The sequence below is a fragment of the Myotis yumanensis genome, unplaced genomic scaffold, assembly GCF_028538775.1.
Source record: "Myotis yumanensis isolate MYYU_CA2020_CCGP unplaced genomic scaffold, mMyoYum1.0.hap1 SCAF_13, whole genome shotgun sequence".
NCBI classification, from domain to species: domain Eukaryota; kingdom Metazoa; phylum Chordata; class Mammalia; order Chiroptera; family Vespertilionidae; genus Myotis; species Myotis yumanensis.
The window spans coordinates 2,713,917-2,729,870 of record NW_027223764.1 but is presented as its reverse complement, the minus strand read 5'-3'; the positions used below and the strand labels follow the sequence as shown (position 1 = coordinate 2,729,870).

Here is a 15,954-nt window from a genome sequence, read left to right as displayed (position 1 = left end):
GGAGCCCTGCGTTCACAGTGCACGGGCCCCGGTGCTGCTCGGCTGGCTGCCCATCAGGGCGCTAATGGAGCCCGAGCCACGCACACGCCCGGGATCTGGCCTGGGACCCAATGAGAAGGCAGCGGGCCGAAGCAGGGGATACGGGGGCTTTTGGGGGAGATCCTAAAAAGTCTGTGGGCGTTCCCACGCCCCAGTCCTGACTCCCCAAGGCTAACCATGTGAGTGCTTTTGAAATTCGACTCCGCATACAGTCCATGACCTCATCGGTGATATACAAAAAGAACTAATTCCACGTGCGGTCTGCCGGGCCGTTCCCATGAAATTTGGTAACTACTCGGTGTACCAGCGGCCGTGATTTCTGACGCTCACGCGTGAAGCATGCCTCTCCCACCGGCTAATGCGGCAGCTCCAGCCGACACGCTTCTCAGTAAAATTCTTCCCGGGCACACGCAGGCCGGGTCTCCCCGCGGCCTCAGCCTGGCTGCTCCGCACCCGGCGGGAGCTCCAAGCCTACGTGTGGCTTCAGGTACCTTTTCCATCACCAGCCCGGCAGACAGGGCCGCAACAGAGGAGGCCCCCACGACACCAAGTCACAGACGGGCAGTGGCCTCAGTGACAGGAGCACACAGGACGCCAGCCCTGCTGCCAGCTGCTGCCAGCCCGTGCCTCTGGGCTCCTCCGCAGCTCCCTCCCGTCGTCTCCTCCTTGCGGGGCTGCCGCCTCCTCTGCAGGAAGCAGGTCGATGAGGGTCTGAGAGACAGACAGGCTCTCTCCTCCCCCAGGGTTAGAAGCAGTAAGAAAGCTGCAAGCCTCTGACTACGGTGGCCACCGTCCCCTCAAACAGAGAGAAGCAGCTGAGCCAAGAGTGAGGACATGCGCCCGACCCTATGAGCATTGACCTATGAACCAGGAGTCACGGTTCGATTCCCAGGGCACAGGCCCAGGTTGCAGGCTGGATCCCCAGTAGGGGGCGAGGAGGAGGCAGCCAATCCATGATTCTCTCTCATCATTGCTGTTTCTATCTCTCTCTCCCTCTCCCTTCCTCTCTGAAATCAATAAAATAAGATAAAATAAAATAAAAAGAGGACATGCTTTACCCCTTGGACCCCATGAAGCCAGCCCCGGATGCTCCACCTCCATGAATCCATGATCCCTTCTCTCAGAGCTCAGTGCGCTGGGTCCAGGCAGTCCGATGACCAGCTTTACGGTCAGACCTGAGGTCAGGGAGTGTCAGGCCTCGGCTTCCTGTATCGTCTGGGTCTCCGGCCTCAGAACCAACGTGTCGCCCTCCCTCACTGACTTGCTGGGATTCTGGATTACACGGCGCTGAGTGTATCACATTGGAAAGACCGGACAGCCTAAGGGTCTCCTCATCCATAACTTGGAATATCTTTCCATCTGCTTAGATGTGATTGAAGGTTTATGCAATTTGCCATCAAGAGGCCTCCATCCACAGGAACTCAGAACATGCAAAGGATCTACAAGAACCACAGCACGTGAACGTATGAACAGCTTTCCCCGGGGGAGGCGCCCCCAGCCCTGGGGACCCTGCTTACACTGGTCAGGCTGGTGGAGACCCTCTGCACCCCCCCCCCCCACTTTCCTAGAGAGAAATCTCTGGGAAGGGGCTCCCTGGGGCAGCGGGAACCTGAAGATCCCAGAGAAAAGCCAGGGGCCGTGGGCACCCGTGTTGCCATCGACGACTCAGCTACTAGAAGCACAGCCCTTGCGTGACTGTGTCCCCTGCCCGTCCCCGTAGGAAGCTTTTCCATTATTGCTTCTGACAGACACCGCGGCGGCGCCGGGAGGATCAAGGAGATAACCGGCATCCAAGGGCTTTGCGGGGTGAGCACGCGGCACAAACACGGATTAGGATTGTTCCAGCTCCGTTGTCCATCTGGACGGATCGGCAGACAGCTCTCCGCCCGCGCGGGAGTCGGGCTGGCGTCTCGCTGCTCCGAGTTGTGTAACCAAGCACCCACCGCGGTCGGACACCCGCAGACCGGCCAGCGCCGTGGCTGAGGGGACGGCGACACGAGGTGGACACTGGACACTGTCACAGGCCAAAGGGCATGAGAACCTGGTCCGAGCCGGTCCTGTGCTAGAAACGGCAGGTGGAGAACGGGGACAGGCGTCCAGAACGAGGGGGACAGTGAGGGGTCCCAGCACCCTCGAGCGGGAGGGGCCCTCCGGGGCTCAAAACACCCATGGAGCTCCTCCTCCCCTGCGAGGAAGCCACCGCGTGATTTCTGATCTGTATCCGTCATTATCCCTAACGCACTCAGACAGCTTCCCCCGAGGCCAGAAAACAACTCTAAGCTTATGCGTTTGTGAGAGGCTGCTTCCCAGATGAGAGCTCAGAAAGAGTCAACAAGCAACAAAAACTGCTAGGGAAGAGCTGTGGGCGAGATAGAAGGCGAGGACTCGGAATTCACTTCCAGCCAGGTTATGCCTTTCAAGGAAATAAAAGCTGCGCTTCTGGGTGAGCAAAACTCGCCCAACAACGTATTTATTGAGATGACACACAGCTTGTGGGAACACAGTGCCTTCCGGGGAGGACGAGGCAGAAATGGCACCAGGAGGTGGTGAGATGGAACCCCAGGGACAGTCCCGGAAGGAAGCCAACCCTCGCCATCTGTGCGCCGCCCGCCCCTGGGGGCTCAGATTCAATTAATCTGCACCCCAGGCCCCGCGCACGCCCGTGGGGACCGTGGCCAAGTGCCGGCTGACAGCCCACAGGACAGTGGAGGAGACGGAGGACTAGCGACTCCATCCCGAGCTGAGCAGGAGACACGGGGAGGAACCTAAAGGGCAAAGAGCAGTGTTTTCCTAACGTGGGTTGAGACGCATTTGCCGTTAGGAAGTAAGTGTAGTGCCTGTCAACCAGGATTTTTTTAGTGAAATCCGTTGGTTCAGAATAGATCAAAGGATACTGAGGACAAAAACGCCCAAGTACATCACATGGAACAAAGGTCAGAATGTACACAGCAGCCACACACACGCATACACACACTCACAGATACACATACACACACACATATACAAACTCACACACACGTCCACCAAACATACACACATATACACATACTTACACAAACTCACACACATATACCCATAGCACATACATATACCCACACACACATATGCACACAAACACACAGCAGGAATCTCTCTCTCACCGTAGACCAAGGTCAGCGCTTCCCTCCCCAGAAAGTTCTGGAATGCTTAGCCCCAGACAGAAGAGGAGACTCCACGTAAGTCCCGGGACAGTGTCTGTCAGGATCGCCCCACAGTTGGAAGTAATCATCGGGGAACTGAGGGAAAACTGCCTGGACAGTTCTGACCGCGAGGCCCCAAATGCCCAAACCCACCCCGGCCAGAGCTCAGTGGTCAGGGCAGCCCCCGCTGCCAACAGTGGTCGTGCCCGCGACCTCGCCCCCAAGGCCTTCAATGGCCGGCCCCATCTCACCCCTTACTCCCCGCAGGACACACCCAATTTGGGGGGAAGCAGTCGAAGTTTTGTCATTGCCTTGCGAACGGACACTCCAGTCTGATGCCACGTTGGTGCTGACGTTAAATATTAGCTGAAACTGCTCTTCCCTTGCCCTTCGTCGAGACATAAAACACAGCCGACGGCTCACACCTGCCGGAGGATGTGAGCTGGCTTCAGTTCTGAGAAGGCGACTGCAGGGTGCGGGCTCCTGGGACACAGCAGCTCTCCACCCCCCAACCCTGAATGTGGAGAGCGGCCACAGCGTTCGGACAGGTTCAAGCTGGGCTAATGAGAGGGCACGATCCCCTCTCGTGGCAAAGCCACGTGCAAGTCCCAGCACAGTTACAGCCAAAGGCTGTGGCGGTGAGCTTGACCTTATGGTCCGCACCTGTGGGCCCACGTGGCTGAGTGATGTGGGCTGCGGGAGGGGCAGCAAGTAAACAAAGCTTGACCAGGTGCGTGTAATTGAGTAGATTCAAAACCGCGAGAACATTGTAAACATCTTGAACATGCCCTTACTTTGCCTCGTGGAATCTGCTATAAAATAAAGACTCGGCTTGCAGGCCGTAGCGCTGTCTCTCCATCAGAGAGCAGCGTCCCATCTAGCGCCCAGCTTTCTTCTCTTGTCCATCTTCTTTAACCCTTTGCACTCCGCTGTCCCCTCTCAGGGGACATCGGAATTCTAGCATAGCATTCGGATGTCCCCTCTCAGGGGACATTGCAGTTTATTAGTGATTACGGGGAATTGAGTTATTTCAATGCAACTTTTTGAGACATGCATGTTTCCCTGAAGTTTTATCTTGAAATGGCACAAGAAATTAAATCAAAATATCGTAAAATTACTAAGATATATACAAGAAATGTCAGCGGGTTTTGTGTCAGATTAAACAATAAACTACATATTCCCGATGTGGGACAAAGAAAACGGGACTGCATTGTGTGTTCTAACAGGAAAACACCTGGTGGCAGGCGTCAAACCACTTATTACTGTCAAACATGCACTAATCAGCCTGCAATGCATATTGGGGAGTGTTACAAAACTTATCATACTGTACAAAATTATAAACAATAAAATATTGTTTTTTTTGCAAATATACATTCCTCGATGTCACCCAATTCATATAAGTCCAATATCATTATAATACATTACTTGGTTCCAAAATTATACTAAATAATACGAGGGTCTGTAAATGCACGTTTCCGCCGCAAAGTAGCGTCGAGTAGCTGGTAGCCAATGTCCAGAATGGTTCAGAGTGCAAAGGGTTAATCCTTCACCGGCCCCCTCCCCCTCAGGCTCACCCATGGCCATGCTGGTGCAGCACACAGAAGGTCACCCCAAATAAAGCCGAGAAGGTTCGAGAGCATGCTGACCTCAGAGTTGCAAATGAGGGGAGTTGGGGGTCAGATCATCACAAACATCAAAACAGACAACAAGGGCCACCCCTGGGAGCCACGTCTAACCCGAAGCCATGCCAGGCTTTGCACGTTCTCTCTGAGCAGGATGAGTCACAACTGTATCTCCATTTCCACAGAGCAAACCTGAGAGTTAACACAACACAAAACACAGGACCCAGGATGGGAACCTTCATGTCAGATGATGAGACCACCCCGGCTGTGAAAGAACAAAATGCAGACAGAGCAGCAAGCAGGCAGCGATCCAAGTAGAACTCAGCCATCCGTGCTGCAGGCAGAAGGTTCCCATCAGGGCGCCAACGTCACGGCAGTCACCGTGTCTTCCACTGAACCGCTCAGGACGGGGTCTGACACGAGCCAAGCCCCATCAAATGCCATAACATGAGAATAGATTTAGAAATCTAAAATCACGGGCCCCAAACTCCCCGTGATTTTTATCTATTCTTACTCCCCCACCCGTTTCCCTGAACGGCCACAGGGGTTCGGGGTCAGCTCATCTAATCCTTGGGACGAGGCGGCGACGCAGGCAGGAGCAGGCGGGCCCTCACCTGCCGCAGGCCCCGCTCCCCAGCCCCGTCCACAGGCGTCCGTCCACCACACGCCCCGTGAGGATGGGGCGTCGCACTGAGAAAGGAGCAGCTTGCAGACAGCGGCCGCCTCGGAGGCAAAGGGCTCCCGGGGACTTCATTCCTGTCTGTGACCCCGGCTCCGGTCACAGCAGCCCTGAGGCACATCTGAGCGTCTGTTCCCCATGAATGGTGAGCGTTAGAGCTGGGAAGTCCCTTTCCCACAACATTTTAAAGACAGAGATGCATTCGGAAATCACCCAACAACAGAGCACTAACAGGGAAGGTGAGCACAGAGCCTGCGACAGGAGCAGCCGAGGGAAAGCCACCAGGAATCACGTGGGAGATTCCTCCGCTTTGAAGGAATTAGCATGGGCAGCAAACTGCTCACTTCACGGGCAGCAAACTGCTCACTTCACGGGCGGCAAACCGCTCACTTCACGGGCGGCAAATCACCCACTTCACAGGCAGCAAATTGCTAACTGCTCGGTCGGCAAAGCGCCCACTTCACGGGCAATAAACCGCTCACTGCTCAGCTCCGTCTGCAGTGAGCCAGCGCCATAGAAATCTCCAGAACAGGGTGCCCGAGAGCGTGCAAGGCCAGGGGCTGCCCCGGGGGCCTCCTGGCACCTCCACACCAGGCGGCCCTAGGAGCACTCAGAGCCCCTGGAGATGAACGCATCTTTCCTCCAAGGGCCAGAGGGTGAGAACAGGTCACCGCAGGTGGCGAGAACAGCGGGAACATGGGGACCCGGATCACTCTCTCTCCTGCGCAGGCGAAAGGTGCATTCACGGCTGAAGACAGGACACGGTTGGCAGGGCGTGGCCTGAGGTCTGACTGATGCCTGGGCACCGACAGCCCCACCTCCCACACCTGCTCAGAGACTGAGGCACCTGGCCCCTTACTCTCATCAAAGCCCCCATATTCACAAATAATAAAAGGGTAATATGCTAATTAGACCAAACGTCCTTCCGGGCGTCATTCCGGACATCCTTCCGGATGAAGCCGTGGCTGGAACGAAGCAGCCCAGCTCCCAGGCACCTGCCGGCGGTGGCCAGAGCAAAGCCCGAGTCCCGGGTGCCAGAGGGAAACCGGTGCCGGCAGCCGGGGGAAGGAAGGCCTACTCTTGCATGAATTTTCATGCAGCGGGCCTCTAGTATTTACACAGAGAGAGTGCAGAACCTCCCGCCTGGGAGCAGACACAGCAGAGTCAGCATTTAGAGGCCCCACAGAGGACAGTGCCACCCCTCACGCAGGGGGCAGGGTCACGTGCACCACAGAAGCCAGCCGGGGCCTCCCGCCCAAGTCCACGCATGGCAGGACGAGCAGCCGCTCCTCCCAGCGGCCCAGGAGCCCTGCAGCCGGGGGCTGGCCTTGAGCGTGGCCGTGGCGGCGAGCGAGGGCCTACCTTCACCCTGAGGGTCTGGTCCGACATGCTGCTCATCATGGCGCTGATGGACCGGAACAGCTGCAGGAGGGACTCCATGAAGTCGGCCTCGCCCTTGTTCTCGTAGAGCCTGCAAAGGAACAGACGCTCTGTGGGGCCTCGGCACCTCACCCCCGGGCGCCTGCGTCTCCGGCCACCAAGGTGCTGTTCGGTGGCCGTTAGAGTGTGAGTGATCTCGGGACATCCCCGAGCCAGGAGGCGCTGGGAAATGAGATTGCGCTGCACCACCGGCCACGGAGACGCCTGCGCCTCCAAGAAGCTGGTTTTCAACCCCACTGTGTATCGTTTTCCTCACTGTCACATGACCCAGTGTGTAAACCTGAAAAACACAGAAACGTCTGGAAAGGGGGGAAGGAGGTAAAGAGAGAGAAAGGGTGAGAGGAAGGAAGGGTGGAGAACTTCAGCTTTAATTCTATCCCACAGAAGTTACAGCACTAATATTTGGGTGTATTTCCTGCCAGTGGTTTTATTTTATTTTAAAATATTTTTAATTAATTTTAGGAAAAGAAAGGGAGAGATAGAAACATCAATGATGAGAATCATTGATCGGCCGCCTCCTGCATGCCCTCTACTGGGGATCAAGCCCGGAACCGCAGAATGTGCCCTTGACTAGAATTGAACCCAGTACCCTTCATGCCTCAGGCTGATGCTCTATCCATTGAACCACACCAGCTAGGGGCTGCCAGTGGTTTTAAACTTTTAATATTACATAATTGAGTCACAAAGACACTACATTGCCTAAATTTAACATAACCTTATAACCACTTGAAAATGATACCATAACAGTAAACTTGAAATCACTTTATTTTAAAGAAATGATACCAGACAAATTCATTCCTCACAGAATTGGTGCTGATGGGAAAACTTGCAAGTGGCGGAGCATAGTCTGGAAATGGATAGATAATGAGTAAGTTACGCATGGGTTTCATGTATGCAAATATAAGGTGCTAACTGTGAGTAAGTTTCATCTATAAATTACTTATTAGCCGTGACTTCAAGTTGCTGTGTCATGAAGAAGCAATGCATTTGCATTTTAAAATACTGCAACTCAGATGCTTTATTAACAGAGATGAGTCTCCTGCCTAATTAAAATCACCTCTTACCTGAAGACTCGTGTATAAGGCAAAACTTTGTAAAGTGATAATTAATTACCCTGGAGGTATTTATCTTATATTTAAATGAGTCCCTCTGTAAAGTAAGAAACTGTCTAAAATGGGGAACTGTGACCTCGTCTGTCTGTAAAGGGTTTTCAAGCAGGCGTTGGTTTCAATGGAGCACCGAGCAATTAAAATCACGGAGTCATGCCAGGCCGGCGAGCTCAGTGATTGAGCGTCGACCTCAGTGATTGAGCGTCGACCTATGAACCAGGAGGTCATGGATCGATCCCAGGTCAGGGCACAGGCTCGATCCCCAGTGCGGGGCGTGCAGGAGGCAGCCGATCAATGATCCTCTCTCATCACTGATGTTTCTATCTCTCTCTCCCTCTTCCTTCCTCTCTGAAATCAATAAAAATATATAATATTTTTTTAAAAAATCATGGAGTCATGAGCATCTGCTTGCAAGTGACAGGGAAAGGTGCTTGGGGGCCGATTCCTGCGACTTTATGGGTCAGGAGACTAAAAGCAAAAGTGAAAACCTCTGTAAATCGGAGTGGAGTTTTTGTCAGTCTCCAGAGATAAGGAATAGAGTGTGGGAAACGCCTGGGAGACGGCCCCAGAGGACACAGCCGGCTCTTTGCTGAAAACCCGGGAGGATGAGGGGCAACTACTGTGGACCGAGGCTCAGCGAGGCCACCCGAAGGCGAGACTCGGCACAGCCTGTCCAGCAAGGGCTCAGCCCACTGCTCTGCCTGGAGGGGAAGGAGGCGTCACCTGGCGCCTTTACACGCTGACGTCCACTGTCCTGCATTCAAACAAAAATGACTACGCACAGACCCAGGGCCACTCAAGGAGGGAAGAAAGCCATTGGCAACATCCACAGGTGATCAAGATACTGTGGTTAGGCAGCCAGAAAGTCAAGTAAATATAATGAGTAAATTTAAAATAAAGAGCAAAGGGTAAACAAATAGGAAGATGGAAAATAGAGAGAGGGCGAGAAGAGAAGCTTAGGTGGAAAATTTTAGGAGAGAAAAAAAATCAAACTTGTAAACGTAAGAAATGTAATATCTAAAATGATGGAAACCGAGAGAGCACAGAACATCCGGAGGAAGAAGACAGCTGCCCACCGAGACGTGATAGGAATGGTAATGTCCTCCACACACAAGGACGAAGTACAGGACCCGAAGCAGCTTCCTGGGATGAGAGGGAGGTCTCCGCTCTCCCCTCTCGGTCTCACCGGACAAAGCAAATGGTCACCTGTTTGACCCGCCTGGAGGTGGAAGGAGGGAGGGGGAGCCAGAGGCAGTTGGAGCATAAGTCGATGAATAAAACCCATCCTCATTCCTCGCTCCCTATAATGTTGTAGGGATTCATTCACAAGGAATGACGAGATCTTTGTCTACAACCTGCATCTGACTTTCGTTACCCAGGAAATGACAGCAACGTGACAAATCTGGGCAACTTATGCCTGATCAGTAACTAGTTATGCACAGAGCTAACGCCAGGGGACAGGTCAAAACCCCACAGCGCAGGACGCCGGCGGGGAGCCCGCCAGGACCCCTTCAGGAGCGGGACCCGGGGCCTGACCAGGAGGCGGCTGTTTGCGGGCTTTCCGGTTCATGGGATGCGCCTGCCCACGCAGACAACACAGACAAACAGAAACCCCACAAGTGCCCCTGCTGTCAGCAATCTTCCTGTGGGTTCCCTGGGGAGCCAAGTGTCTCCTGGCCAGAGATTTAAAGCCGCTGTTCTCATTTCTACACGAAAACGAGCTTTCTGAAAACAACAGCCAGGATGGACACGCATCTCGAGGGAGGGAGAGAGCGGCATGACCACGGTAAGTTCAGTATCTTCATGGCCAAGGTGTCCCCTCCTGTTCTTTAGCCGAACAGTTACTGCCAAGTAGCCGGGAATTTTGCGAAGCTGCTGCGTTCCATGAAAATACAGCAGACCCTTCACGAAAGAAGGCAAAAAAGACCGCCGCGTTCCTGCCGCGAGCCCTGCTGTTTTCTCCCCAGGTAATCCCCGTGCTCAGCCAAGCAAGGGAGGGCCCTGTCACTGCTCTGCCATCCTAGCCCCAAGGAAAGGAGGAAAGGGGAGAGGAAGAGGAAAAAAAAGGGAAAGAGGGGGGACAGGAGAGGGAAACCCAGGAGCCCCAGCAGAGCCCGCCCGTCTGCCCGGCGACACCTACTGGTTGAAGAGCACGCGGGAGCGCACGATGAACTTGAAGATGTACTCCAGGGCCTTCATCGCTTTGTACAGCTGCTCGTTGACTCCCAGCTTCTCGGCGTTGTCCACGTAGTTCCGCAACACTTTCGTCAGCTTCCTATTCACGACGGAAGCACAAATTAATAAGTTCCCCAAATCACAGCACCACGGCGAGGCCCTGGCCCAGAGAGATACCCCCGGGGGTGAGTTTGATTTGGGTTCACACCTCCCGGCATATGCACATTTGTAAAATGCGTTCTAAACGGATGGAAAGGGACCCCGAAAGCAGCTCTCAGAAGAGGGCGATCGGAGCGCTTCCTACGTATGAGATGTTGCCTTGAGCATTGGAAGGTATTCTGTGATTTAATCCTCACAGCAGCTCTATAAGGCAAGTAGTGGGCATTACCGCTGGTCTGAAAGGGAAGACGCCCAGGTGCGGATGGGCAAACTAGCTTCCCCGACGTGAAATAAAAACATCAAAGGATTTTCTTTCTAGCCCAGGTGAGGCACCAAAGAAAATCTCTGCAAAAGGACATTAAACTGAAGATGGTCTGGAACGAGCTAATGGATTCACTAAGTGCTAAAAGTGTATATGACCTGTACACTTGAAAACGGTTTAAAATGGTACATCCTGTGTTATGTGGGTTTTACCAATATTTTAAGAAGGCATTGCACGAAATAGTATTTGTTATTGGGGGCCATTTCAGCAACCTCTAGTTCGTTTTCTAAAACTAGGCTATTTACACTCAAAATGAAAATTTTACAACCAATTTTTCAAATAGCAAATATTCTTAATTTTTGATGAGTTTTCTAAGAGGCTTTATATAAAAGACTATAAACATTTTATGAAAACATGGGTATTACATGAAAAGCTTTGTGAATTTTATTTTACATTTTCTAATAGAATTGCACACATTTAGTTTTAAAAGTATAAGGACTCTACTTCTCTTAGAGAGTCGATATCTTTATAAATTGTCAACCAAAAACAAGTGACTCCCTAACATGAAAACATTTCAAACCTTTTGTCATGACAATAGAAGTTTACAAAGTTTATAATCTACCAAAATTGGTCAGAATTATTCTTAAATTTTTCCATACCATAAGTAATTATAGACAGTTGGTACAAATAAAGTCCATATTGAAAGTCTGATTTTAATTCAGAGCTTCATAAATAAAGTCCATATTGAAAGTCTGATTTTAATTCATAGCTTCATACGTTAGATTAAGTGCTTAAACCAAAGGTAGTTTTTTAAAACAATCCCTGTTACAAGTAAAACAAAGAGCATCAAAACTTTTCTATTTTTCTGGAATTCAGAAACCAGAAAGTTCAAATGGTAGTAAATTTGCTCCAAGTATCAGAGTCTTTGAGAAAGCTAATTAGAAACCAAACAAACACTGGTGGTGTAGGTTCTCAAAACATGAGACGAATATTCCTTTTCCACAAAGTGAAAATTTCCTTTTCAGCCGATTACAGAGACTGAACTAGAGCAGCGGTCGCCAACCGGTGGTCCGTGAGGGTCCCAAGGACGGGACGAGCCAACACACGGAGCCCAGTGCAGCGGGGGCACGGGGCACATGGTTCCAAAACCAGAAATGAAGTTCCAAATCTGAAAAGAGCTGTTTGGCCACATTTCAATAAAAAAGCAGAACTGCCAAAGTGACGCACTCGAAGGTCACGTCACATTCAGGCCACTTCCCTACACCCGCCCGACACCCGCCTACACCCACCCGGTTGTTCGTGGTTGTGTTTGCGTTGCCACAGCGAGGGGGAGGGGCGGTAAGGAACTGTCCAGAGTGCAGGCAAAGGGCCTCGCCACTGACAGACCACGTGTTGCAAGCACACGTGTGTTAGCAAGTGAGCAAGGGGCTCATCCAAGCTGGCTCCGGGTGCTCGGCAGGGCAGCGCTGCCCACTCGAGGCACCGCCCACGCCACAGGCATCAAGGCGTACACGACAGAATCCAGGGCCAGGACTGCGGCGTCAGACCTCTGACCTTGAGTGCAGGGCTGTACCCAGGCAAGGACTCGGTCCAGACACAGATAGGAACGCATCCTTTAAAGAACAAAAAGCTATACAGTGGAGCCTTGACTTACAAGTGTCCCGACTAACGAGTTTTTCGAGATACCAGCCGTCTCTCGGCCAATTTTTTGCTTTGAGTTGCGAGCTAAAATTCGGGTTACGAGCCAGCTTCAGATACCCCACCGCTAGCTGGCGCAGCGAACGTCACAGTGAACGCCACAACATCAGCCCAGCATCACGTGTCTCACTTGTTCACTTTTTTATTTCATATATGAGTAATTTGAGTTACGAGCTCCATCACGGAACGAATTAAACTTGTAAGTCAAGGCCCCAATGTACTGAAAAGCACCACACTGACTTTTATTCCCACGAAGCAAGCGATGCTCTCCAACAAGAACACATGCATTTATTCATTCATCCAGGCTGGTGGGGAAGCCGCACGGTGGCAGACCCTGCCCCCGTCTCTCCGGGTCATCGAACATGAACTGAAAACGTCAGGGAAGTAGAAGATGGGGGAGAAGAGAAAGAATGTGTTCCAGAATGACCAGGATGTACTACGTAATTCCGCTGGTAAGACTTTTAGCTCTCTGAAGAGGGAAATACTAATAAAAATTCCCCCAGCAAATTCAGAGTTGTGAGGAGGGACCGTACAGTCGTAGATAAAAAGGACATGAAGAAGACCCTTAACAAGAAGCACATGCAAAAAGCGTTCTGGTTATAAAACAACCCAGAGAACTTACGTGTAGGCTAGCGTCGCACTGAAGTGCTTCTTAATGTAGGTTTCCAGGACGGGGTTGAAGTGCTGGAACTTCCTATCGGCAATGAGTCCGATGATGAACACCTGGGAGTGAACCGGCCGTGTCGTTAGTAAGATGACGCCAACCCGCAGGCATCGTCACCGGATCCTTCCACCCTGGGACCCAATGAACTCCAAGATGTTCGGACAGAAGTTGGTCAACCAGCTGACCTCCTCCTGCCCTAGAAACGGCATTTGCCCAACCGGAGTTACTGAAGGAGACCTCCCAGCTCTCCATGATTGCTTGGATTGGATGCACAGGGCAACGTTTTCGAGGTCACCGCGATGGATCCCCTCGGACGTGCCTCTAACGTCTGAGTGGAGGACAGGAGGGGCCTCTTACCAGAGCATCGAACACGAGCGTGTCGAAGGTCTCGCTCTCCGAGTTCTCCATCATGATGTTGAACAGCGCGTCCAGGGTGTCCTGGAGGAACTGCGGAGACACGGCCGTGGGGTGGGCTCTGAGCCCGGGTTCTGCTCTCATGCCCACCTGGGCCGGGCGCCACCTACGACACTGCTCACTTCAGGGATAGTTCCAGCCAGTAGAGGCCGAGACAAACATCGGAGATCAGTGACCTCAGAACGAAGATGGGGGTGAGCTGAGTCCAGCGATGGGACTGGCCGCAGGGGGAGGCCCCAGGGTCCCGCCCGTGGGACTTTCCAACCCTCTCCTGCTTTTCACCATCTGGTGACCAAGGGCTCAACAGCACTTGCTTTTGTATCATTTGTCCCCATGTTCAGATTGTAAGATCCTTGCAAAGGTCAAAACTCTGCCATCTGTGAACAGCCCGGTGTGACTGCCAACAGCCTCTGCAGCTGCCAAGCCCGGGCTCGTCACGGTTCACCCAGCGTCCCTGCAGCAGGTCCACCAGACAAGGGACACCATCACAGCTCAGAGCGTGACAACCGGGAGCCGTGGCCTCCTGGTTCATCCGCACGTGACACAGGGCTGCGGGATACGAGCACCACGCAGAGGGACCTGGGCTGTGAGAGGGCTTCTCTGGACAGCGCCCCTCCGCGGACAGCACCCCTCCGCGGACAGCCATCCTCTCTCTAAGACTACCCACTGGAGAACCAAAATCACCATTTTCCTGTTACACCAGAATGGGAGACGGTATCTTTTGCTAACTGAGCAAGGACCTTTCTCAATCTATCACGCAGTGTCATCACTCTACTACTCGTTTTAGGTAGACAGAAGGAAAGCCTTGAATAAGTGGGAATAACCCAAGTCTATGGGTGTCCTTAAACAGAGGAAAAGGAGCCCCGCTAAGTAAATCAGGGACCCCGCAACCCTGGGGCCTGGCTCCCAGTAATGCCGTGTGCCTGAGACAAGTTGGTTCCAGGCCTACAGGGCACGCCAGCCAAGGCACCGTCAGGCCAGCGAGGGGAGGGGGGGACGGGTGGCCTGGCCTGAAGGGTTCCCCAGCTTGAGGGGTCCCCAGGTGCACAGGGAGCAGAGGGAGAGAGGCGAACGTTCCCAGGGCTGAGCAATCGGATTTGAAAACAGATTAGATCGGGGACGGGAGAACAAGACGAGACGGCTCCTGATTTCCCCTGGTGAGTGTGACCGAGACCAGCAGAAACGCAGATTCCTGAGGTGACGAGGGACATAAACATGACGGGGACAAAGTTTCATTAACTGCGCGTCTCCTGGAGCTACGTTAACGTACTCCCCCGGCTCCCTGGGAGTTGGGGTGCTTACAGAACCAGGGAAACGGGTTAAGGTGCCTTCAACAGGGTCAGCGCCGGAGGCGGCGAGGACCTGGAATGATGGCCCAAGCCGGGGCCGCGTGGGGATGTTTCAACGCCTGCGAAGTTCGGAAAGTGGGCAACGATATTCATTTATAACGACGTTGACCATTTCACCGTTTATTTAAGGCCATTTCATGTGATTAATTTTCACAGAGATAAGACAGTCGTCCCTCTGAAAGCACGTGTGTGTGGGGGTAGTCGCCCCGCCCCGCCCCGCCCCGCTCACCTTGACCACCTCCCCGCCATCCACCTTCATGAGCTGGCGCAGGTTCTGCTGCAGCAGGTTGGTGTTGGAGCGCCACTTGAGGAGGCCCAGCAGGTCCACTGGAACAGAAACCAGGTCAGTCCCGGGGCCGGGCCCCCCTCCCCTCGCACCGCGAGGCCCTCTGCCAGGTCCTCCGCACGCGTCTCAAACAGCAAAGTCAACCCCACCCGGAAACCTCCCAGCTAAATGTGCCGCTGCGTCCTCCGCCCCGTGGAGCTGGATTAGGGATTCCCAACTCATTCACCAAGAAGTGAGCTCCACGGAACAGCTCAAAAAGTCACTGGGGGCCTGCGGGCCAACCTGGGCTTTCACCCACAGGAGGCCCGGGAGGGGCCCACCCCACTGTGCGCCCCAGCCTCCTCTCCCACGCCTCCGAATGAGACAACTTTTCCATAAAACAATGTAAGAGAGCGCCATCAATTCAGGGCCTGGGGCTGCGAGGTGACAGAACTGAGAGGTGAGGGGGGCCCTGGCCCACAGAGACCCTGCTGCCCTGAGCTCCTGCCCTCACACAGGCCTGGCCGGACATAGCTGGGCCTCATGGCCGTGTATCTGTTTTCTAGTTGGCAAATCACAAACTGAATGTGTCTGGGCCTTACAGACTGAAGGTGGAGGACGCAGGGCGTCCAGAAAGGATTTCCGGGCAGCCCGCGGCCCCGGCGGGCAGGGAGGCAGAGTCCAGGGCCCCTCTGGGGAAGGTGAGGTGTCTACGGAGTTTTGCTTGCAGTTATTTCACTACCGGTCACGTGATAACTCACAACTAGCACAGTGCACCCGACTATCAATGCTCATAGGCAATGAGCTTCAGCTAAAGAACTGTCTCTGTGAGAAAAACCCTAGGAAACGCCAAAAAGACCGATACAATCTGGGCAATAGGTGAATGTCCGGGAACACAAG

General features: G+C 53.2%; 1 protein-coding gene across 1 annotated transcript in view; it reads right to left on the bottom strand.

The window, feature by feature from the left end:
* DOCK1 (dedicator of cytokinesis 1) overlaps positions 1–15,954 on the bottom strand; it is a 288,779-nt gene that overhangs the window by 195,262 nt on the left and 77,563 nt on the right. Inside the window, 5 exon segments of the mRNA XM_070432089.1 lie at positions 6,882–6,990; positions 10,209–10,343; positions 12,985–13,085; positions 13,384–13,473; positions 15,019–15,116. Of these exon segments, the coding sequence (XP_070288190.1) occupies positions 6,882–6,990; positions 10,209–10,343; positions 12,985–13,085; positions 13,384–13,473; positions 15,019–15,116 (533 nt within the window).